This window comes from Phalacrocorax aristotelis, chromosome 4 (genome assembly GCF_949628215.1).
Source record: "Phalacrocorax aristotelis chromosome 4, bGulAri2.1, whole genome shotgun sequence".
Classification (NCBI taxonomy): Eukaryota; Metazoa; Chordata; class Aves; order Suliformes; family Phalacrocoracidae; genus Phalacrocorax; species Phalacrocorax aristotelis.
The window spans coordinates 28,861,718-28,885,117 of record NC_134279.1 but is presented as its reverse complement, the minus strand read 5'-3'; the positions used below and the strand labels follow the sequence as shown (position 1 = coordinate 28,885,117).

General features: G+C 39.9%; 1 protein-coding gene across 1 annotated transcript in view; it reads right to left on the bottom strand.

Moving 5' to 3' along the window:
• PPP3CA (protein phosphatase 3 catalytic subunit alpha) overlaps positions 1–23,400 on the bottom strand; it is a 199,394-nt gene that overhangs the window by 17,102 nt on the left and 158,892 nt on the right. The window contains exons 7-10 of the mRNA XM_075090752.1: positions 17,766–17,843; positions 15,799–15,893; positions 6,103–6,228; positions 3,364–3,438 (exon numbers count right to left, since the gene is read on the bottom strand). Of these exons, the coding sequence (XP_074946853.1) occupies positions 3,364–3,438; positions 6,103–6,228; positions 15,799–15,893; positions 17,766–17,843 (374 nt within the window). The remainder of the gene's footprint in view (positions 1–3,363; positions 3,439–6,102; positions 6,229–15,798; positions 15,894–17,765; positions 17,844–23,400) is intronic.

Below are 23,400 nucleotides of genomic sequence, written 5' to 3'. Positions count from 1 at the left end.
CTGTTGCTAAGCGATATGTTTGATGCACAAACCATACAGCAGATGAGCTAACATTCACCCTAGACATTTTTTGCGAGATGATATTATATCGCAACAATGATGGCAAACAGGGAAGATAAAGTACAGCAAGAGGAAACTATCAGATAAGAAAAACTTGACGTATCATATTGTCTCATTTTTAAAGCAAGTGAAATCAAAAGGCCAATACAGGCCAGCAGGGAGATACAGACTAAAGGGCTCTACGATTGCTATTTAGGCTTTCTCCCACTAAGCGTACACAGAAACTGCCTACATCAAATTGATCAGATCCCCATGATATGTCTCCTTAAGCAAAAAGGAGGGGAGAAAAAGAAAGGGAATACATGCTGTTCAGCATCCTGCTCATGGCTAGATGCAACATTCACGACTCAGAAATAAATATATATTAATATGAATATTAATAATAATAATATTTTTAAAAGGGCTCACAAGAACACCATGCAGTGAGGTCAGGCAATACTGACGGGGCTTTGTTTTGAAGGGGAAGTGAGAGGGGAAAACCGAGGGCAAGAAAGTGTAAGAGAAGATAACAAATGAACGATCAGTGCAAACCATAGTGATGGTTCATTCTCATTACATGTGGGAACCCAGGTCGGGGCATGTTCAAACTGCAAGGAGAGAAAGCAAATCAGCAGCAAGCCCTGAAAACCACTGATGACGGAAAAATAAGTGACGATTTTAAAGAATCATTCCATCGAACAAAAGGCATCTGCTGTTGCAGATATCAGGCATTTCCTTCTATGGGAAATACTGCTAAAGAAAAATGTCAGTGGGCGAACCGGACTGTACTACTGCAGTCCTCCAGGGAAGCTGGACAGAAATTATTGAAGAATAGTGGAAATGTTGAACCATTACAAGACTGTTAATATACAGCCCTCACAAAAACAGTTTTAAGCAGATAATCATTTCAGTCTCTGTGATCAAGAACACAAATGAAATACATCTTGTTGTTTTTCCCCCAAAAGGCTCTAAGAAAAAAAAAAATTAAGAAAAGAGAGGGAACTCGGCTACCTTTGAGAGAAAGAGGATTTTCCTTTGTTGTACAGATAATAAAACAGAATGCCCCAGGAAATCATTAAAGATACCAGCCTCTATTTAAATTTAAATCCACCCTCAAATTTACTTTTATGCTTGGATCCTTCAGGGTCTCTTCCATGTGTACGATCCCCACGAGCCCACCACTTCCCGTGGGCTGGAGGTACGAGCGCGCACCCACAGCAAGCTGCAGCACCAGTGCTACAGATCCCATTTTACAGCTCTAAGGGGATTATCTGGGAAAGCAGACATGAACATATGCCAGCTCTGGTTTTAACTACAATGCTAAAAAAGACGACATTTCTAATATCTTCCTTAACATAATGTTTTACACAGAGAAAACATTCAATAGAGAAAAAATCTGAAAGCAGATTTAGACAACAGTATTAGCATTACAGTACCAGGGATGGTTTCATCATTCCTCACCTGGAAATTTAACGCTGTTAGATATCGTTATGCAGTACACACACACATACAAGCCCGGAGGATTTCAGCCTGCCTCCCTGCTTTGACACCTGCAATGCTGCAAACTCTATGTCTGGAGGAGTGCGGTGGTGAAACTCCCAGGGAGCTGCAGGGGTTCACCCTCCTCCCAGAAAAACTGCAGTAGATGCAGCAACCTCCTGCAGCTGGAGAGGGCTGCTGTGCCCAAAGATCCCTAATGCCTCATCATTTGTGACTCTTCTTTTGAAGATGTGCCGCTGAACTGTAACTTAGGCACGAGAATGCTGACACCGTAAATTTTTAGAACAGGGCTATAGGCATTGGCCTGTCTATGCTCAATGGCAGTTTATAGTACAACTTTAAAAGAAAGTATTAGGCCAATGCTGAGTTAATTTAAAAATCCTTCCCATGAAGCCTTTGTTTTGGCATTGCATTCAGTGGGATTTCAGCCTGTGCTTAAGTGCTTTCTCGAGCCAAGGATTTTAAGCACATGGTTTTCTTGCTACTGTATTTAATTTGACACAGTTTTTACTCATTGCATGCCTCTGTACTGTTTCACATGCTGGTTTAATTACATAGTAGCTACTTATTTAAATTTCATGAGAAAAAATTGGGCACAATATTCAAACAGGTGTTTTCTTCTCTCCACTGATTACTGGTTTCAATAATTTCAGTCTTTGTCCCAAGTCCTGCAAGATAATTGTTCACATCCACACTCTGTGGTGGCTAAAGAATGGGGAATTCCATTTGGTTTTCCAGAGGAAAAGAAAAGCACTATCATCCATACCCTTCTTCTCCATTGCAAAGGAAACATTTGTCAAAACCCGTGATCTAAGATTAAAAATAAAGACTTTGAGAGAGAAGTTTAATTATTAATTACAACTTCATTAAATATTTGTCTTTCTTGAAAGTTCTTCATTTTCCCTGTTAATTCATTCTACCTACAAACACCTTGAGATTATTTGGTAGTGTTAGATTTTTTCCCAGATTATTTTTTAATATTTCTGTTCTCCTAGATTTTTTTTTTTTAAATACTGAAAGCATCCATAGTAAGAATGTTAGGGATGTGTGGGACGTTTTTTCAGTTTTGCTCAATTGAGAAGGGACATTCTGGAAAGCTGCAATTTACTCTTGCACAACCTAACAGAAAATGTCTAATAAAACAAACTGACTTCGAAGAATCCCCAAATTGCAAGACAAAGTATCCTTTACAGTCAAATCAACAGGTACAAGGCAACTTATCAACATATATACTCCAACCCAAGTGACAACAGAAGTGATCATTCCTCTCTTCTTAGCAAAAATGTCAGGTCAGAACATTCTCTGTGTTTGCATGTTTATTTTTATCGATTATATTGCTTCTCAAAGCCTTTTAGATACACAAGTGCATTAAAAGAGGTGACTAATGAAATATTTCAAGTACAAGTCTTCCAAAGTTGCAGTACTGACGTTCTGGAAGGAGCTCTGCAGGAAGCTTATTTCATTGTAGGAAGATTATTTCACTGATATAATTAAACTTCCTATGGGAAACCCTGGGTTCTTATGCATAAAATCAACATCTGACCCCTTCATGACAACACAACCCAGATTTAATGGCGGGAAATACATGAGTTTTTTGTCCTTAAACAAAAGTGTTAAGACCAAGGAAGGTGTTAGAACAGGGCAGGAGTTCCAGTAATTCTTTCCAAAGCATGCAATAAGCAAATCCACTGGAGTCTAGCAGAACAGTTGCTTTCAGCAGCACAGAACTTAAACAGGACCCAGAAAATTATCCCAGGGTTAGTAAATAAACTTTTAAAGTAGTTTCAAGGCAAACAATCTCAACCAAGGGCAGGAGGCTCTTACCATCAAACCCATCTTCCTCTGTCCCCAGTTCATCATCTGAGCAGATGTTCAGCACATTTACCAGCATCTCTGTCACTAAAATGGAAAACAAATGCAATATGCTGATATTAGGCTTCCCTCATCTGTCAGAGAGCAAACTCAGCTGTAGCAGTGTTAATGAAAATTCAGTACAGAAATGGCACCCACTTATTTAAACAACATGGGCCTTGTTTTATGCACATAGTAACATAAGCTTGAAGTGTTTTGTGTAGTTAATAAAAGAGACTGGTGTCCATAAAAAGTGTTCCAAATATAATGAACATGACTACAAACAGACCTGAAAAAAATAATGTGTTTACAACCTCTTTTTTACACTTCTCAATGAACTAGGTAACTTTTGTTTTCTCCCCGTCAGTATATTTTTGCCTTTCACTCAACTTGGACAGCAGAACTGACCACTCTCCTCGTGCTGCTACATTGCAGTAGGACTTTAATTCCCTGCTTAGCAAAAGGAATGACAATTTTTCAATCAAAAAAGTTACAGTAAGAGGGATCACAGAATATTTATTTCTTTATCAAGGTTTTGGACACTGTACTTTCAGTTCAACAAAACATTAACCCGTGGAAGATGTCTACAAAGGGGTAGTGTCTCTTGAAATCCAGGGCAAATAGACTAGATGATTGTTGTAGGTCCCTTCCAGTCATTATTGGCGAATTCAGAATATAATCAGCTTGCTTGCTTTACAACTCAGGCATGGAAGGGTCAGCCTCAGGCTACCCCTAATCTGGTCCCAGCTCTTTCTGGAAAGGCAACGGTGAGACACTAACCAGAGAGCACACAGAGTAAGAACAGCCAAAAAAAAAAAACCCAAAACACCCCAGCAAAAATCACAACCAAGAAAATAGAATTTAGAGATCAAAAAAGCCAAGGTTATGAGGTAAACCATGAAATCATTAGCAGATTGAGAAAAACTCCACTACATCTACATGTAGTAAGCATCATTAAAAGGGTTACTAGGCATGTCTAGCCTTGCACTAGCTATACAGGTTGAAAGTTTAAATTTTTTAATCAAGTGGTTATTAAAATACTCTTCTGTGACAAGTATGATGGCTTAGCACATTAGAAGGGTGGGACACAGCTATATTTTTCCTACATTAGTGAAGGATCTAATGTTTTCCTTTGACAGGATTAGTGGAAAGACTTTCCACATTAACAACCACCAGCAAAACTATCAGCTTCCTACCTTGATTAGCCATTAAGGAAAAAAATCTATAAAAAAAAGGAAATAAATAAAACACTGTGCAGAACATCAACTCTTACATCCATGAGTTTTGTTTTTCAGAGAAAGGCAAAAAACTGATTTCATTTCTCAGGGTCTTAAAATTTCCAAAGAACTGGTAAAAGTCACCACCAGGAAGACATCAAGGAGGAAAAAAACCCAACCAAAATCCAAGAAAAAAGATGAAGGAGAGTTCATGGTCTCAGAACCTCAACAAATCTGTCTGTGCATCCTGCAGCCTCACCTGAGGAGGCCACCAATGGGAAACATCTGGAAAAATGACCTTACAGAGCATCTTGCAGAACCGCAATGTGTATGGAGAACAGGCCCATCCTAAAAACGGCTTGGCTGAGTTTACGGCCAAAGAAAATGAAAGGGTTTTATCTGCTTCACAAGAGTCTGCAACACGCGTCAGGGTGGATTATGTAATGTCTCCATTAGTGGAAACAGCTGTCTATTCTTTGTTAATCCCTATTTTATTGTCTATCTGCTTTGTTCACAGAGACCTCAGGCATCTCACCAGAGGCTTTCCTAGCACAAAAGAGTAGCTGAAAACAAAGCCGGTCATGACTGCAGGTAAGAGCCACAGCTGGCTGTATTTCCAGCTGCCTATTAAGAGAGAACTGTTATTCCAAGCAGCTTTTAAGAGTTTATTATAGTTTTCTGGCAGTAACTGCTGTTGCAGCAATATACTATAATGGACAGATCAAAGCAAGCTTCATCTCAGGCTCTGAATAAAATGACTTGGGGTTTAAGCAGTTTGCATTATGTATTCGTTTAATATGTTAGACCAAAGTGTTGCCATGCCTTTTGTGTGCTTGCCATTCATAGCATGGAGTTGTCTTCAGGCAACATCAAGAGCATCATGTTTCAATAAAACATCATTTATGTTCTTTAGAGTCTTCTTGCCAGCGATGAGGCACTGTACGCCCTGGGCAGAGAAAGGTCTGAGGAGCAGGTTTTCCTTCTTCCTGCCATCTCTACTCTCTCCAGGAACAGTTAACCAGACTGTGCCTTAGCATCATCAGCTCTGTGTTTTCTGGTGAAAAAGCAACCCATCATCATCCTATCAGAAAGGTTAGTTGGGTAAGGATGTAACCATGATGCAGTGAAGTCTGTTGTGATGTCCCTTGAGCAGTAAGCAATATCCAAGGGAACGCCCAAGACCTTATAAAGGAACAACTAATAAGAATTTCATTCAGTGAATGCACCTCTGGTCTGCAATGCCATAAAGTCTATTTCTACAGCAGAAACATAACAGCATCATAGCCTGGAAGGAGTGGAAATTATAAAAGCATACGAGAAGTGTGATTAACTATTGGCAGTTGCCTGCCCCTCTGAGGCCTGTTTCTTCAAATTTGTCCACAAAAGCAAGTAATCTGTCTTAAAATTATTCTTGCCATTTCAAATAAAGAAGGCCACGTGCATAGTGACTAAGAAACCGTCTTGCAGTTTCTACAAACAGAGCCAATTTACGTACCTTTCTCACCCACAAATGGCAAGGACCAGGTAAACACATCCATGAAGTTTGGAAGCCAGTACGGATGAGGGGAGCAGTTGAACTGTCTGATATTCATAACGTTGTTCTCATATTTCAATACTGCAGCTAGAAGGGAGAAAGGAAAGAGACAAAAGAGACATCAGCCATGCACATATGACTGGCTACCAGAGCAGTAATGCTCATAGTGTGCACAGCCTGCAGAGCTGCACAACAGCTTTCAACCGCTTGACCCAGCGGCAGCACTCGACTCCTAGTTATAATAGGATATAACCTCAAAGAATTTGCAAGCCATTTCCATTCTGAAAGCAGTGTCATCAGCTTTCTCTGACACTAAGACGGGTTGGTAAGTGAATTAATAACTCTGAGTAGTCATGAATGTAGGCTCTGGGATCTGCCACCACCAGGGAACGAGACAGACTATCCACAACTACACATTTCACACAGTTACCTGAGCTCCTCACAACCACACTTTGGAGATAACAGAAAAGCATTTATCACTCAAAGTTTGAATGCTGCTCTTCCAATGAGCACTTCCAATATATTTCATTCATAGTACTGAACAACAGATGATACTTTCTTCTCACATTTTTCAAACTCTAGGCACACGAGGCTGTGCTCCCAATGCTATGAATGAATAATAATACGTAACAATTTCTTGTGCACCATTTAAAATACCTAACATTCTTGTCAACACACACAGACAGACTACATTTGCTAATGGGCGGAAATATAGACATTTATGCCATTGCCACTTTTTAAAGCACCAAGTCAACTTCAGCGCTAACTTGTGTTAATGGACTTCAGGTTCATATCTGAAACAGGATATGATTAACCTCTTTTCTCAATATTAGTAGAACAAAGCAAATCAAGGTATTACAAAGCATATCAGTAAGAAACAGCTATTTATTTCTAGAAGAGACCATAGCTGTACCCAGGCCCAGTGCAGTCAAAAGTCAGATGAAAGAGGGAAAGGCTGAATGTGGCTTGGGTAGAGAGGGCAGACAGCATAGGCAGTAAAGTAATCATGTTGAAAATGTGGCAGATGAAATAAAATGAACTCTAAAATAAGACTTATTTAACTACCCTTATCAAAACTCATTTTCCAAAGCATGAGGTTTGCCCAACACTATGCGAACACTACCTTCCACACCAAAACTAGACTTTCATGCACTTTTAAATTTTTTTATAGCAATAAGGAGTTATTAGGGTGCTCAAACCTCAGGCCATTCACTGAGACCACCTGGAAGAACACAGAATGGAGATGGGTTCAGCAGCTGTTTGTATCACAGGTCTGTTTGTTGGCTTTAAAAGAATGTATTGACAGAGAGCTTTCAGTAATATGGTCTTTCAATAAAAATCATCCAGTGCTGGATTTCTGTTGCTCACTTTATGGGCCAAGTGCCTCAGCTTGGGAAACAGTAAAACTAAATCTCATCCCTTCCTTCTTTTTTATTCCCTTTTCTGTCTTCTTGCAAAGGCACATGTAAAGAAAAATCTTGATAATGCAGTTGAAGACTCAACCTGGTAACAGTATCTCTAACCTAATCACGGTATATTTTAATTTACATAATCTGTTTCCTGAAATTCAGTAATTTCTAAATTGCACAGGTACAGAATACATATGCTGTTGGATGTGACCAGAGCCATTGATGAAACAGAAGAGCAAGTATTTCTTTGCTCATAGAGAAAAAGGTAATTTGAGATGATCACCTAAAACCAAAAGGAGTCACAACTATCCTGACCACAAAGACATAAAAGTTTTTAAACACTAGTTACAGAAGACTGCAGACAGGACCTTTAATCAACATGGGACTAACACAAGCTGAAGCTTCCACCCACTGTAAAAGGTGCTGACACTTCACACTTTTATTACTGGAAAAACAAGGGTGGAGTTTCAGTTTTTAAAAGACAGCTCGGTGAACTTTACATGAAGTTTGGTGGTCATCTTACTACTGGCATATACATATAGTGCTGAACACAATCGCCACTCAGATGCTTAACTCTCATTCAGACAGAACGGACTTCACTACGTCCTGCTGGTCATCGCCTGATCTTGTAGCAGTTCTAGTTCTGTAGCTGTAGATGAGCTGTTATCAAATATTTTTTACGCTAGAGACAATGTACTGAACGTACTGGAAGATATGTATGTTACTTTACATAAATCATCTTCAATTTGCCTTTTGAGCTAGGAATGAAGCCATCCTGATGGGACCTATTAACCTGTCACCTTCAGAACAGTCCTCCACAGCTTTAGTCAAAGAAAAACAAATCAAGGAAGCAACACACATGATATTGCCTTCATGAATGATTAAACAGCATGACTCAAACGTATGTCAGAAATATACCACAACAAAGACACGTAGAGAAGGAGGTATATCATACTTTGTTTTTGCCTTTCCTCCAGCCTTTCCCCCTGTGGCTCCCCAGGGAGGAACATAGTTCCAGGGGCTGGTTATCACCTAAGAGTTAGCAATGAAGTTGCACGACTGCAATATGGCACAGCACCATAGGAAATGCAGTGTATCACAATGTTGGCTGAAGGGGGTGAACAATTTCTTCTGATTATTCATTTCCTTCCACTGACTAATGTGTATGTCAGTCAGACAAGAAACTTTTTTTGATGCACTAGACAGTTGCTTCCCACAAAAATTAAACAGGTTGCTAAATGTCTTCCATTTTGTGGCCAATGACAGAGTCAAGAGTGACCTGGGAAATTTCCAAAGCCTACTCACTGATAGTCACAGAAACCGGCTCACTAACATTTAGGCGAACTTTTGCCAGGCAGACAACCTCCATTTAAATAAACCACATTTGACTCCTGCCCATCCTAGTCTGACAGTTGGCAGCCATTCTGCTCCTCAGCAAAATAAAAATGGCTTAATATTGCTGTTAGCAAAAATGAGAAAACTAGTGTCAATGCTCTTAATATTTCCATCACTTTTTGGCTGAAATTACATGTGGCAGATCGAAATTCATTCTCCTTCTATTACAGTGACACAATTGCATAATAAAAATAGTTTGTGGCTTTACAGCAAAAATGAATCAAAACCACCCAAAAAGGATCACTTAATGGTTGTGAAGATTCATTTAGAAGGACTAAAACTAAAATTCATCATCCTCGTGAGCTGAGGTAGTTCTCCTTTTCACTATTTCTTCAATTTAGCCATTAGGTCTATTTCTAAATTCTGCGAAAGTTGAATAAATCATTTTTACACAGAACTTTTGAAAGCCTGAAGCATAAGCAGAACAGTTGGAAAACATCAAATTAAATATAAATGGCTTTAGTCAGGTTAGTTTTTTTTATTTAAAGGAAGATAATTTATTTTGAGATTACTATTAAAAAATTTGTCATACCACCTTATCAATTTATATACCTGAGTATCTTACAAAAGCAAGTTCTGCTAACAGTATTTTAAAAACTATTCTCCTCTGTAAGTGACCTATACGGCTCCCCCCCAAATGACTTCAAAAGCCACTTGAAGAAAAATAACACTATACAATAAAGCAGGGTAATAACAGAGACAGAAGTCTTCTAAAATAACCCTACTCTTAAAAGAATACAATAAAGCAGGGTGGTTACCAGTATCACAAATACTTTTCTGGAGTTTTAATTTAAAATCTTTCATTTACAAGCACAATGTACACAAAATATTTTCATTAGGCAACTAATGGAGATTGTATTTAACATTAAACAAACTGGCTCTTGTTATGATTGTGCAGAAGAAGAAAACTTCACGTGGATCAAGGACAAAATGCTTCTCAGGTAAGAGCAGGAGCTTCCCTGAGCTATTTTGGCCCCCTGCCTTCTTCAGTCATAACTGGTTTTTTTCCTTCTCCGTTGGCTCAGAAAAGGTTTACGGCTTTCACCTCTGCTTAATTTCTCAGTCCACATCAACTCGATGCCTAAGTAGCTATTGGAGACCCCAGCTTCCTGGAAAGAGCAGGAATCTTTTGAAGGTTATATGACTACATGCCACACAGTTGCTGATGGAAGAGACAGAAGGAAGGGGGATGGGTTCCTTTGGTTATGAATCCTGTAACTGAGGAAAACCTCACTCTCTCCAACATTTGCTTATTATTCCAGGCTGCAACTTCTCTTTCCAAACGTATACTCAGATGCTAGCAAACCAAGCCACTAGCCACAGGTTTATCATGTATAATCATCAACCAGAGCAAGAATTTTATTTTATTATTCTTAATAGCCACACGCATTTTAACCTAATTCTGGTACTTGCTGTTGTAAATGAGTTTTAGAAGGTAATGTTTTGTAAAGTGAAGATGTGCAGAAATCCCAAATGATATTATATGTCTTTCCAATGCTAGTAAACTGAGATATCGGATGCTGAAATCACATTAGAGTGAAATGAAACACTAACGCAGCAGGCAAAGGACATTAATACTGTTTAGCTTTAAGCATTTAACATAGGTACCTAAGGCTGGAAATATGGGTGGTGAAAAATGTGCAGGTAAGAAACCTCCTTCCTTCAGCTAGAAATGGAGACAGCTCTTTTCATCTTCTCAGGGTCAAATATAAGCACCTAGTGCCATCTGAGACCCCCTGGGGTATCTCCTTGGTCTCCCTCAGTTAAAGATGAGCCTGGATTGCCCCGTCTCCTGTGTCATACCTGTCTGATCTGAGTGGATGTCTCAGACGCCTCTGGCATCTCAAATGGCTCCTTAAAAGCCTATACTTTGGGAGGTGGATTAAGGCCTTAAGCAACGTGAACAACATTAAACTGTGTGACTGACAGTTCAGACGTACCCCAAAAATCACATATCCTGCTTCAAGATCTGCTGAAGCATTTTTCAGTATAAATTAATTGATAACATTTCCATCAGAGGAAAAAAATGAGCGTGGTAGAAATATTAGCCCAGAATGAACTACATGTTTTTGTATAAACCACCTCAAAATAATTTTAGCAAACAAGTTAACCAATTTTCTTGTAATTCTTTTCAGAAAACATTTAGAAAGTAAATTCAGGGAAAGGTCTTTCAAATTCTTCATACCTAAGAAAGAATTTCAATTTCTGATTTAATGCCAAATTAACTTCAGCATTAACTGTGCAACTGGGAACAGTGCCTTCTCCTGCAGCGGAGTTGCTAAGTAACCACAGTGTTTTCTGCCCAAGACGGGTCAGGGATAAGGGTTAGTAAAATGCTTAAGGAGTTTGAATATTATCAAAGGGAAAAAAATTATTTACTGTACAAGGTAATGATGTAAATATTCCAGTACAGAAGAGGGGCTAATTGTAATTGAGAAAATATTCCCTTACAGATTTCTGAAGATTTTTATTTTACATGTGCAATTGCATCTTCCAAATAAACAGTGCAATAGCATTGAAGATTTTATCATTAGACTGCAAAAATCACTTCTGGCAAACTTCTCTGCGTTGGCAATGAGATGGCCTAGATACCCTGACAGCTCATCTTTAAAAGCTTTTGTTTCCGTGACAAGCCCTCATCACAATAGCAGAGATAAAGCAGTAAAGAAAACTGATAGGGCAAACAGAAGGGTACGCCGCTTTTCTTTCTGAAAGATCATCCCTGTCTTCCAGGTATATTACTCTGCCCTTTTCCAATATGAAAATATTTTTCCTGCTAGATCCATTTGGATCAGGTACATTTCTTCACATGTATCTATGGTATACCACGTGCTGATACTTACACACATTTCATTGATATATTACTTATTTGATACGTTAACAAGCATACGGATGTTTCTAGTAGCCCAAACTCCCCTGCATACTTTCTTTGTTTCTTTCCTTCATCATCTGCTTTTCTTTTCAGCAACACCAAGTGTATGTTGCAGCATGTTGGAAGAGACATCACGTTATTATTTTCCAATAGCTTCGGATTCTCTGGTGGCTATCTCACCACTACGAAACCTAATCTTTTAAAAGTGTTCAAAAGATAATAGTCTGTCTTTAGACAACTAGTTAAAATTGTTCACTCAGCCAAAAAGCAGGCACTTACTGAAGTGACAGCCAGACACTAAAATATGAAGTATTGCCAATGATTTACAAATAAATTGCCTGCCCCTGTAGAACTTCTGTAAAATCTTTCACTTGGGTGTTTGTTTGTTTGTTTTTTGGCACGAACAGCATTACAGCAAGCCTTAATTAAGGCGTTAGGAAATATTAAATGTGGGAATGAAAGTTTAGACACAGTACAAGGCCATCAGATCATACAATGCAGTAATTTTTGGCACCATCTTATTCTGTTGCTATAGAGGATATCTTCTGGTGATGTGCAGCCTTGAATCCAGGGGTAAACCTGTACTTACACAACCCTCTCAGAGTTTCATGATCGGTTCAGCCTTCCTCCAAGGCCCTGAAGTCACACATAACTATCACAATCCAATTAACACTTATCTTCTTGCATGAGGAGTTTTGATCCTCTTCAGAGGGAGTAGTCTTAGAAAGTCATTAATGCATTGGTATTTCTTGTAACAAGTTTTAATAATAATCTTCAAGTATTTTTTCTTTATTCCCTTTAATAATATAAATGAGAGCAGAAATGTTTGAGAAAGCTACGAAGACACTGAACAGAAGCTCAGAAGTTGCCAAAAACCACATGTATAAATTCCTCCCCTTCGCCAGTGCTCTCCATTATAATGAATATGGAAGCCATAACAATAATGAAGAAGGATAATCTTGGAAAGAGGAGGGACAGTGGGGTCCCCATATCCAGGCAGCTTCTGAGTCTCTGAATCACCCCCTAAAAGCATATCTCTCCATCTCCATTAACTACCCAGGGAACCCCCAACAGGAGCCTCCTAACTGAAAAACCTAGCTTTGGCACCCGAAGTTGTGCATGTGTGTGGGCTGGGGTTGTGGCAGGACCAGCAGCCACATGATGGACAAATTACACACACAGCCTTCATGAGGCAATGGCCAGTAACCAAGAGGATATAGAAAACTCCCTTTGGTGCCAGAAACCAGTGGAGCAAAGCCAAAGGAGATTCCTATGGTGGGTCGGTACTGTGAGACAGCCCATGCAGAGGGTCCATAGCAGCATTATTAACAGCAGATATGCTGAACATGATCTTGTTTGGGTAGCTTATCTTCACCTATTCCTGCTGAACCTCCTTTTGCTCTGGGAATGTTGCCTCCTTACTGCTCTTTGAGGAGGAAATATCTGATCCCAGTGGCTGCTCTCCAGCAGGGACTGAATAAGCCCTTGGATAAAGCTGGCAACCAAGCCCACTCCTTCTGAAGTGCTTTGAAGAAATACGAGAAAGTGCATCTGCTTTAATGGGTATGAGAACTATCAACCTGAGGTACAAAATGAGCATTCCTAGCCCCTTGCAGCTTTTCTTTTTTAAAATGTATTTATCTTAAACAATGCTGCATTTAGAAATGACCCATTCATGTCAGTGGGAGATAAAGCCTCTCAGGAATTTATTTAGGGTGACTTCAGCTAAGTGACGAGCAGAAGAATACTAAGAATGTATACTGGAAAGGAAGACACTTACTAGTAAAGGAGTTACTCTCCTTCTAAGGTCTAACAGTAACCAAAACCCCAATTTATCTGTAAAAATCAATCAGGTTCTGCACCAGTGCACGATGAGTCAGCTAGAGCAACTGTCCTGCAATACCTCTGGATGGAAAAACCTTCCTTTGCCTCCTGAAGTCAGTCAGTCAGAAGCTCTGTGTTCTTAGTCAATGGATCTGCTGCAAATCAAGGAAGCCAACAAGTAGCCATGTTTTGGCCTGACTGAGGATGATGGTGTTTTTCTTTCTTGAAGAGGGAAGCAAGCACCCAAACACTACCCAGATGAAGATGCATGAGCAATACAGCATGAAAAACTATGCATGATATACTTTAGATACCAAGAGCCAGTGCAATCAGTCACATGAAATAATGCTTCAAAACTTCTAATGAGAGAAAAGGAGGCAGTTAAACCCAACAGAAATTCATTACAAAGCTGCTAAAGGTCAGCTTCTAAATTCACAAGTCATACATTAAAGACTGGCAGACCAGGGCTGATCTTGCACCACTGCTGATTTGCCTGAGCTCACTTAGAGCAGATATCGCCTGCAGCGCCCCCGAACTTCAGCTGTGACTGTGGATACCAGCGCCTCTCAGCAGCTGGCCTACAGCCTTTCACCAGAAAAGGGTTTCCACCAGTTTTAAAACCTGCCTGCCACAGCAGAGCATCCTGGAACAAGGGAAATGACCATCTCTTCCAAAACAGAGATAATGGAGAAGCACTTCTCTTCACTGCCCAAAATCTGTGGTTTCAAATTAAAGATTTCAGATACTATAAATCATTGTTTTACATTTAACGTTTGCCTTCATGACAGAAATCACACATTGTTCACCTATTGCCTTCATGTGCACAGAACTGCCTCCATGCAGCAAGAAACAAAAGGTGAACACTTTCTGTCACCTCACTTGTACAGACCCGTCATCGGTCTGCCTTTGACGCAAAGCAGCCAACCCAGAGAGTAAACACACTTTCCCACCAACAGCAATGACGCTGCCATGAAAATTAACACATTCCGTGTTTCACCCTGCACTTTGTGTTGCTAGCAGAGTCCCTATATGATTTACTTTTACAAAAGTAGCTACTGACACCTTCGCTTGCATGTTTTTTGCAGAATGTTTTTATTAATTTTTCCACAAGTTGAGAACATTGGCGTGTACAAACCCCATTATCCAACAGTGAAGTGTTTCGTTTGCTTGCATACAGTTCTTGGCATAACAGCTTTTAGATTATACATTTTCCAATAAAAAATGATGTCTGACAAAACTTTCTTTTGCAAGTTCAAAAAAAATTTTTTTTTAAAAAAATTGCTTACTTCTTTTACAGGCAAACATCCAAATTAAAAATGTCTCTTCTCAAGAAAGATTCCCTTTGCAAGGGAGCTACTTTCCAGAATATAACTGAGAAAAAAATTATTTTGTTCTGCTCACAGAGGAACACAAATAACTTTACCATTACTGGGAACAGGAGAAAGTAAACATTACTGCTCATTTCAAGATATAGGAGGACAGGTTTATTAGAATACTTTATTTTTAGAAACCGGAGAATCCGCAAATACTTGTAATCAGTGGATTCAGTGGAGTCCTTACAGAGTGCCCAGTGGCTGCTTATTCGTGCAGTAACTTTTTTTTTTGGTTAATGATATTTCATTTCCTACATAATAGTTTTCAAGTATTTAAAAAAAACCCTAAAACATAAAGGAATTCAGACAATCTCTCCCATGCTTTATCCACTGATGACCTGTCAAAGTTTTTTAGCTGGCTAGAGGGTTTGCATATACAAACTCCATTAATTTTATTGGAAAGGAGCAAAGGGACAAATAATTATAAGGAACACTGGGCTCTGAACATCTCACCCACAGCATTTCCTAATATACCCCTCTTCGTTAATAGAGCTGTTTTCAGTTTTGCTTCCTGTGTAACATTTACTTAATAACTTGCAGTCAAAACACAGAGATATCCTAAGGCATATTAGAATCTACAGTTATGTTCAGAGGCATACATCTGCCTGTGATGAATTTAATTAGATTTGTATTATGTAATAAACAGAATGGGCATGGACTAATAAATAGATGAAGAAAACACGCATGAACTAATAAGTAAAGGAGTGAAAAAGAAAACCAATGCAATATATTTGAGTAAAGAGAAGTGCAGTCTACTGTATAACAACAGGAATTAAATTCTTACCTTTGTTATTGTATACATCTAGATAGTTTGGTGCTGAAAAAATTGTGATTAGGGAAGGGAAGCCTGTAGTTTGGCTTTTCCTGTACATACGATACCTAAAAGGAAAGAGAAGATACTAATTATTGCCCCATATTGTCTGTATATTTGTCACTGACCAAATATAGTGCAAAACACCCTAGTACATTACTGCACTGGCTGTTAAGAAATGCCAAGACAGAAAAATATGCATACGTGCTTTTTAAAGCCGTGGAAAAAAGCATTTCCTGCAGGCTTATTCATTATATCCATTTGGGATGGCCAGGGGCCCACACCATGCTTGAAAGCTGTGTCTCCGTCTTAAATTTAGTGAGCCAGAGGTGGTTTTTGTTATGAATTCACTCAGTGCCCATCCCTGAATCCAGGTGGCCTCTGTGCATGTGCACCCCAGGACATTCCCAGACTTTCCCTCCATCGGACTGTGGGTTAAGACAAGCTCCAGTACTGTGCCTTGGAGATGCACAGTACTGCTTTCAGAAGAGAAGTGCACATCTTCCACGACCCCACAACTGCCTGCCCTCTCTGTGCATGCAAGTGATGGCAAGGCCAGGGGGGGAGATGGAAAGTATAAGAAGGGGAGGGAAAGCAGGGGGTCTAATATTTGCAGTGCTGTACCTAATCTCATCCAGTCTATTAGCCAGTTTATTAATGCTTGCAATTTTTCATTACCTAACCTTGCTGCCTTATGAAAAACAAAAGGCTTATTGGACCAACATAATCAATCAAGAATTAAACCTGCAAGTAATTGGAAGCAAACCAACTAAACAGTACTTTTGTCTTACTAAGACACAAGTTAACACCAAATACTGCTCTCTAGTCTTCAGCTGCAAGAAACTGAAGAATTTGGCAAACATCCACAATCATTGCACCAAAACCCTTGTATAGTTTCAAGGCAATCCCTTCTACAAAATTTGATTTTTCACCCTTTATTGGAAAGCAATACCATAAAAATGAAATTTCATTACCCTTGGGTATTTCATGCCAGTTATTTTTGGCAGAGTAATAGCTTGCTTTTAATTGCATTGAGGTTTTTAAGTATGCGATAATTCAAACATTCAGAATAGCTTTTTATATGCACAGTGAATATCGACCTCATTCCTACAATCTTGCTACTTTATCTTTTATTATTATTCAGTTTGGATAAAGTTTCTACCTCCAAATAAACACATTAATAATTTACACAAGATATGCAAAGCTATTTGTTCAGATACTAGTCCTTCATTAAAAATCTCACAAGTATGGTAAATTTCAATGAATAGATGATTTTTTAATAATTTTTTTTAAGTAGCATAAAACATTGTATCTTTACACTGACAATAGTTTCATGAGGCAAGCATCGACACCATCCAGTGCTTGACCTTGACTGTTTCTGCACACAGTGTCTTAATAAACTCCTTAAATTCATTAATGATACTCCTGTATAAAATAACTTTTGACTACTGAGTTTCACAAGTTTATTTTCTTGATAAAGTGTAAAACCAGTAGGCCCAGAAGTTTCAGGTAGGTGTGAAAGATTTAAGAGATGACAATTCTGGCCTTCATGAGCCCAATCGCTTCCCAGGCATTGTGGCAATCAGTGTGTCAGAAGTCTCAAGCACGTTTGCAAAACTTCTTTTTCTGAGCTGAATTTGTTTTCCTTCCCAAGTTTGGCATCCAAATAACTTTTGGTTATTTTATGCCACTTAAAATCACTAAGGCTAAGTAAGTAGGATATATGAGGATTCATTAAGTCCTGTAACTCAGTAATAATCATGTAAAAGACATTCTAATGCCAGTGTATGTTTTTATAGCATTAATAAAAAGTGAGAGCTGTTGCACCTTAATTTTAAGCTTTCCAGTTCATTTTCACCAGTTGTTCTTTCTTTCCTTGCTCTGTTTGACAATGGTAAGCCATTATTCATTATTAGTACCCCCTCCCCACACATACTTACCCAGCATCCTGGGCTTCATGAGCTCGGAGTATAGATAACAAGTTATTGTGCTGTAGGAATTCACATACAGCAGGGTAACTGTTGAAAGAAAATAATAGCACCTGTTATGGCATTATCAGAAGCGCCACATTTAGCTCTAGCTTTCAGAAAACGTTTCCTCCAACATGCATCATTCATGAAACCAGCCCCTGCTCTGCAGGCAGATTTCAGTAGAGACAACACTAGAAGCCGCACCTTTTTTGTTCCCACCCCACAACTGTGTGGAGAGGAATGCTGGAAAGTGGCAATTCACTACATAACAACAATCACCTTATTGCTTGTCAGAAAGAAAGAAATTTCTTTCTATTATACTTTAAGATTCAACGTACTTAGAAAAAGAAAAATGTGATATAATGGTTGCTTGCAACAGAAAACCTCCTCACCCACTAACTAAGGTATGCGCAGGCTGCTTATGGACACCAGATAATAAGCTGGAAAGAGAGGGAGAAAAACAGAAAGAAGAAATGCAAATCAGTCTCCAAACTGAAGATGTTTGATCTTCTGAACTTCATCTCCTTGGTAAACAAGAGTTATCCTTCCCCTTGGCAACTTAAAATGTAAATTATGTGACTTCCAAAACCCCAGAAATGTGCCCACCGAATACCTTTGCAAGAGGTCTTCTACTGTATGAGTGAAAACAAGATAAGGTGAAAATGGTGATAATTTCTCTATCATATTTTTCACTGCACATGGACAGTGTTGCTTTCATGGAGAACAGAGGAGTCGTTCCTTAAAACCCCAGCACCCTGAAACTCATTCTTACTGTTTAAGACACTAAAAATATGAAAACCACTGCAACAAAACCAAAACATAGCATAACCTGTATGCAGTTTTGACAGCACAAGTGGGAAATACTGTTAAAACTATTTAAAATTACACCCAAATAATTGTTACAGAACTTAAAATGACTCAGTTTTGCTGCTTTCAAAAATAAGTTTTGGGTTTTTTTCCTGTAATGACTGTTTTCTTCTTGTTTTTAAACCGCTGATGACCCTCCATGCTTGTATTCAAGGGTAACAAGCATGATAGCCATCTACCACTTCAAGACAGGAAACAAAACCTCCCTTCTCTTGTTGTTAGCAATTTAATACAGAACCCAAGAAAGCCAAAATTTCCTGGCTTCCCCTGTTAAAAGCCAGTTGTAGTATGAACAAAACAGGACAAAGAACACACATAGAAGAAGGTAAAGTCGTGTTGGAATAAAAATAACTTCACATCTGGCAAAAACTTACCAGGCCTCTTAAAAACATCTAAGGGGTGGGAAAGAATCTTTACTGAGTTCACACCCTAGAGCACGTCCCTTTTTCTTCCTCTTCAGGCCAGTCCTATACAGTTGGCTTTGCCTTATACAGATATATTTCCCAACCTTGAAACCAAGCAATCATTCAACTGACTGCTTTGTATTTCATGACCTTTCATCACGGTGAGAAATGGGAAGCCCTGCAAGGAAGCAGGCGGCCTCATCCACATCCCTGCAGCCTGGTGACCCTATGTCTGAAAGGCACTTCTGAATGTAATGTTCCTCACTGGCAAGGATGCAGCATGGTATTGACTCTGTTCTCACTAGCAGCCTAAAGAAGTTGCATTTAAAACATTAAACCTGAGGAAAAACCAAGCATTGCCACGTCCTGTCATTATCTGAATTTACTTCCAGAACTGGAGACTGCCTGCACCTCAGCAGCAAGACAAGCTAGCCAGGCATGGAAGTCTGAGCTGTTACTCTCCTGTGCCCCTTCATCTGACTGGAGCCTGACCAGCTCCAAGTGCCCTAGCTCTGAAGCCAACATGGTGGAGAGGCAGGTATGGCAAGGGTGGAGAGCTGGGCTGCCTTCTGAATGCAGCCTGCCCCAGAGCAATGTCTGACCTGAGACGGGGACCAGGAGACGGATTTTCCTGGATTTGAGACCAAGGATGTGACATGTAGAGATGTTATAATTCCCTCTTTTCATTGCTAGGCAAGTTGGAGAACAACTATCAAAATTGTTGCACAAAAAATAAATCGGAACTGGTGGCAAAAGATGTAAACTTCACATAGCACCTCTGAAATGTCACCTGATGGTTGGAGAAAAAGCAAAATAGACCCTGCATTAACATCCATTCACCATGTTTATTTTCCACTATTGATTAAACCCTCCCATAGTTCAAATAATAGAACAGCGCGAAAGGTTTAAAGAAAGAAATACAAGGTGTTGGGGAAGACACTAAGGCATCTCCATGATCACTTCTGTGCTAGTTCTGCAGCACAATGGGCTCACAGTATGCCTGTAAATAACACAAACTTGCACAGTCTTTGTATCTCCAAGCCTAACTCACATACAGGTATTGTGTTACAGGATTGTATGTATTATCAAAAGACCCTAGCAAAAGCACACTGTTTTGCAGTACCTTAGGGGCATGATGCAGTCATGCAGTAACACTTTTATGCAAAATACTTAAGTAAAAGCTGTTGCTAAACATACTAAGCAAGTTAAAAAAAATCTCAACTAAACGCTATACAAAAGACCTGCAGTCCCAGCCATGATTTCATGGACCACCTTCAGAGCCCACTTGCAATCACTTAACAGCCACGTCATTTTCCAGCTTCATGCATGAAAGATGAAAATTGACAAAAAAAAAAAATGCAAAATCTAATGCATCATCTTTCTTCAGTTTGTCCAAGAGAAGCACTACCACTTGCTTCCAACCTTCCTGGATATTTTGAAGCTGAAATGCCATTTGCAGCTAGAGGCTACAAATCCAGTAGTACAGTATAGTTCTCTTTTTGGACTTGACCCGTCTAACATATATTCTCAGTCACAGGTTTGGTACTTGGAATTGTCTAGAAAGATTGCCATTATAGAATAATTTTAATTCCCAAATTATGTGAGGTATCATTCTGGCAACTGCAGTCATCTCAAATGCTGACAGGCTGCCACTCCAACCACTGGCAAATGAGAACTAATCATAGAATCATAGAATGGTTTGGGTTGGAAGGGACCTTAAAGCTCATCTAGTTCCAACCCGCCTGTCATGAGCAGGGACACCTTCCACTAGACCAGGTAGCTCAAAGCCCCATCCAGCCTGGCCTTGAGCAATTCCAGGGATGGGGCAGCCACAGCTTCTCTGGGCAACCTGTTCCAGTGCCTCACCACCCTCACAGTGAAGAATTTCTTCCCAATATCTAATCTAAATCTACCCTCTCTCAGTTTAAAGCCATTATCCCTTGTCCAATCACTACATGCCCTTGTAAAAAGTCCCTCTCCAGCCTTCTTGTAGGCCCCCTTCAGATACTGGAAGGCTGCTGTAAGGTCTGCCTGGAGCCTTCTCTTCTCCAGCCTCAACTCTCTCAGCCCATCTTCATAGGAGAGATGCCTCCAGCCCTCTGATCATCTTTGTGGCCCTCCTCTGGACCTGCTCGAACAGGTCCATGTCTTTCTTATGTTGCGGGTCCTAGAGCTGAATGCAGGACTCCAGGTGGGGTCTCATGAGAACGAAGTATAGTGGCAGAATCACCGCCCTTGACCCGCTGGCAACTCTTCTTTTGATGTGGCCCAGGATATGGTTGCCCTTCTGTCCTGCAAGTGCACACTGCTGGGTCATGTTGAACTTCTCATCAACCAACACCCCCAAGTCCTCTCTGTAAGGCTGCTCTCAATCCGTTCTCTGCCCAGCCTGTATTTGTGCTTGGGATTGCCCCGACCCATGTGCAGGGCCTTGCACTTGGCCTTGTTGAGCTTAATGAGGTTCAGATGGGGCCCACCTCCCAAGCCTGTCAAGGTCCCTCTGGATGGCGTCCTTTCCCTCCAGCATGTTGACTGCACCATGCAGCTTGGTGTCGTCATCATTGAGCGAGGGTGCACTCAATCCACTGTTCAACTTGCTGACGAAGATGTGAAACAGTGCTGGTCCCAAAACCAACTTCTGAGGAACGCCACTCATCACTGGTCTCCACTTGGACATCAAGCCATTGGCTGCAACTCTAAGTATGACCATTCAACCAATTCCTTATCCACTGAGTGGTCCATCTGTCAAATCCATGTCTATCCACTTCAGAGACAAGGATGTCATGCAGGACAGTGTCAAACGCTTTGCACAAGTCCAGGTAGATGACATCAGTTGCTCCTTCCTTATCCACCAAAACTGTAACCCCATTGTAGAAGGCCACCAAATTTGGCAGGCACGATTTTTGCCCTTAGTGAACCCATGCTGGCTGTCAATCACCTCCTTATTTTCCATGTGCCTTAGCATAGTTTCTAGGAGGAAATGATTCCATGACCTTGCCAGACACAGAGGTAAGACTAACTGGCCTGTAGTTCTCCAGGTCTTCTTTTTTGCCCTTTTTAAAAATGGGGTTTATGTTTCCCCTTTTCCAGTCAGCGGGAACTTCACTGGACTCCATGACTTCTCAGATATGATGGATAGTGGCTTAGCAACTTCATCTGCCAATTCCCTCAGGACCCGCATCTCATCAGGTTCCATGGACTTGTGCACCTTTAGGCTACTTAGATGGTCTTGAACTTCATCTTCTCCTACAGTGGGTGGTTCTTCATTCTCCCAGTCCCTGCCTCTGCCTTCTGCAACTTGGGCGGTGTGGCTTGAGCACTTGCTGGTGAAGACTGAAGCAAAAAAGTTGTTGCATACATCAACCTTCTCCATATACTGGGTAGCAGGGTCTCCTATTTCCTTCTGGAGAGGGCCCACATTTTCCCTACTCTTCCTTTTATCACTGATGCACTTATAGAAGTTTTTGTTGTTGCCATGATGTCCCTGGCCAGATTTAATTCTGAAGCAGAACACAGCTGCACCAGAGCTGATCTCCTCTGCGAGTGACTAATTTGCATATATTTCTTTTGATAATTAATTGTGACTAAATGTAGACTTATGGTACATTCTGTTTAGAAATTTTTACATTAATTTCTGAAAACTGGGGTCTATAATGAAAAATCTGATAGACAGTTGATTGTGTTCATTATCAGTGCAGCTGCTCAAAGTGTCTAGCCTATTACCTTTTTTTTCCCCCGTAGTATTCTTTTCATCCAGTGTTAAGTACTGCTTTTAAAGAAGATATAATGAAGTGGTAAAAAATGCTCCTAAATAGACATGATCGGTTCTTTTTTTCCATTTCAAAGTACAGAAGCTTTTTTTTTTTTAATTCCTTAATTATCTTATTCTTCATAAATCCGTGGAAAATAGACTTCTACTAGCAGAATTTGGCTGATTCTACAGGGCTTACACCTAGAAAGGCAGAGATGTCACACAGTGCTCTGTGCAAATACACACACACACACAAAAAATCAAAATCTGGCTGCAATCTTTTCTTCTAAGTGAATAGCATGGTATCTGTAACAAGCAAGCACTCACATTACCCAGACCACTACAACCTATGAGTAGTCTATCTGGATATTCTGGATATTTTATTTTGAAAAAGGCAAAGCAACCCTCAGACATTTTTGTTCAGCTGTTTGTTGAAGCAGGAGCTGGGGGAAAGCAAAGTTTTCACTATATGCAACTGCTACATATGCTATACCAGTTGTGGCAATAAATACAGGGCCTTAATTTCCAGCACTTTCTTAACATCAGTTTGCTCTTGCCCAGACGCAGTTTCATATTAAACAGT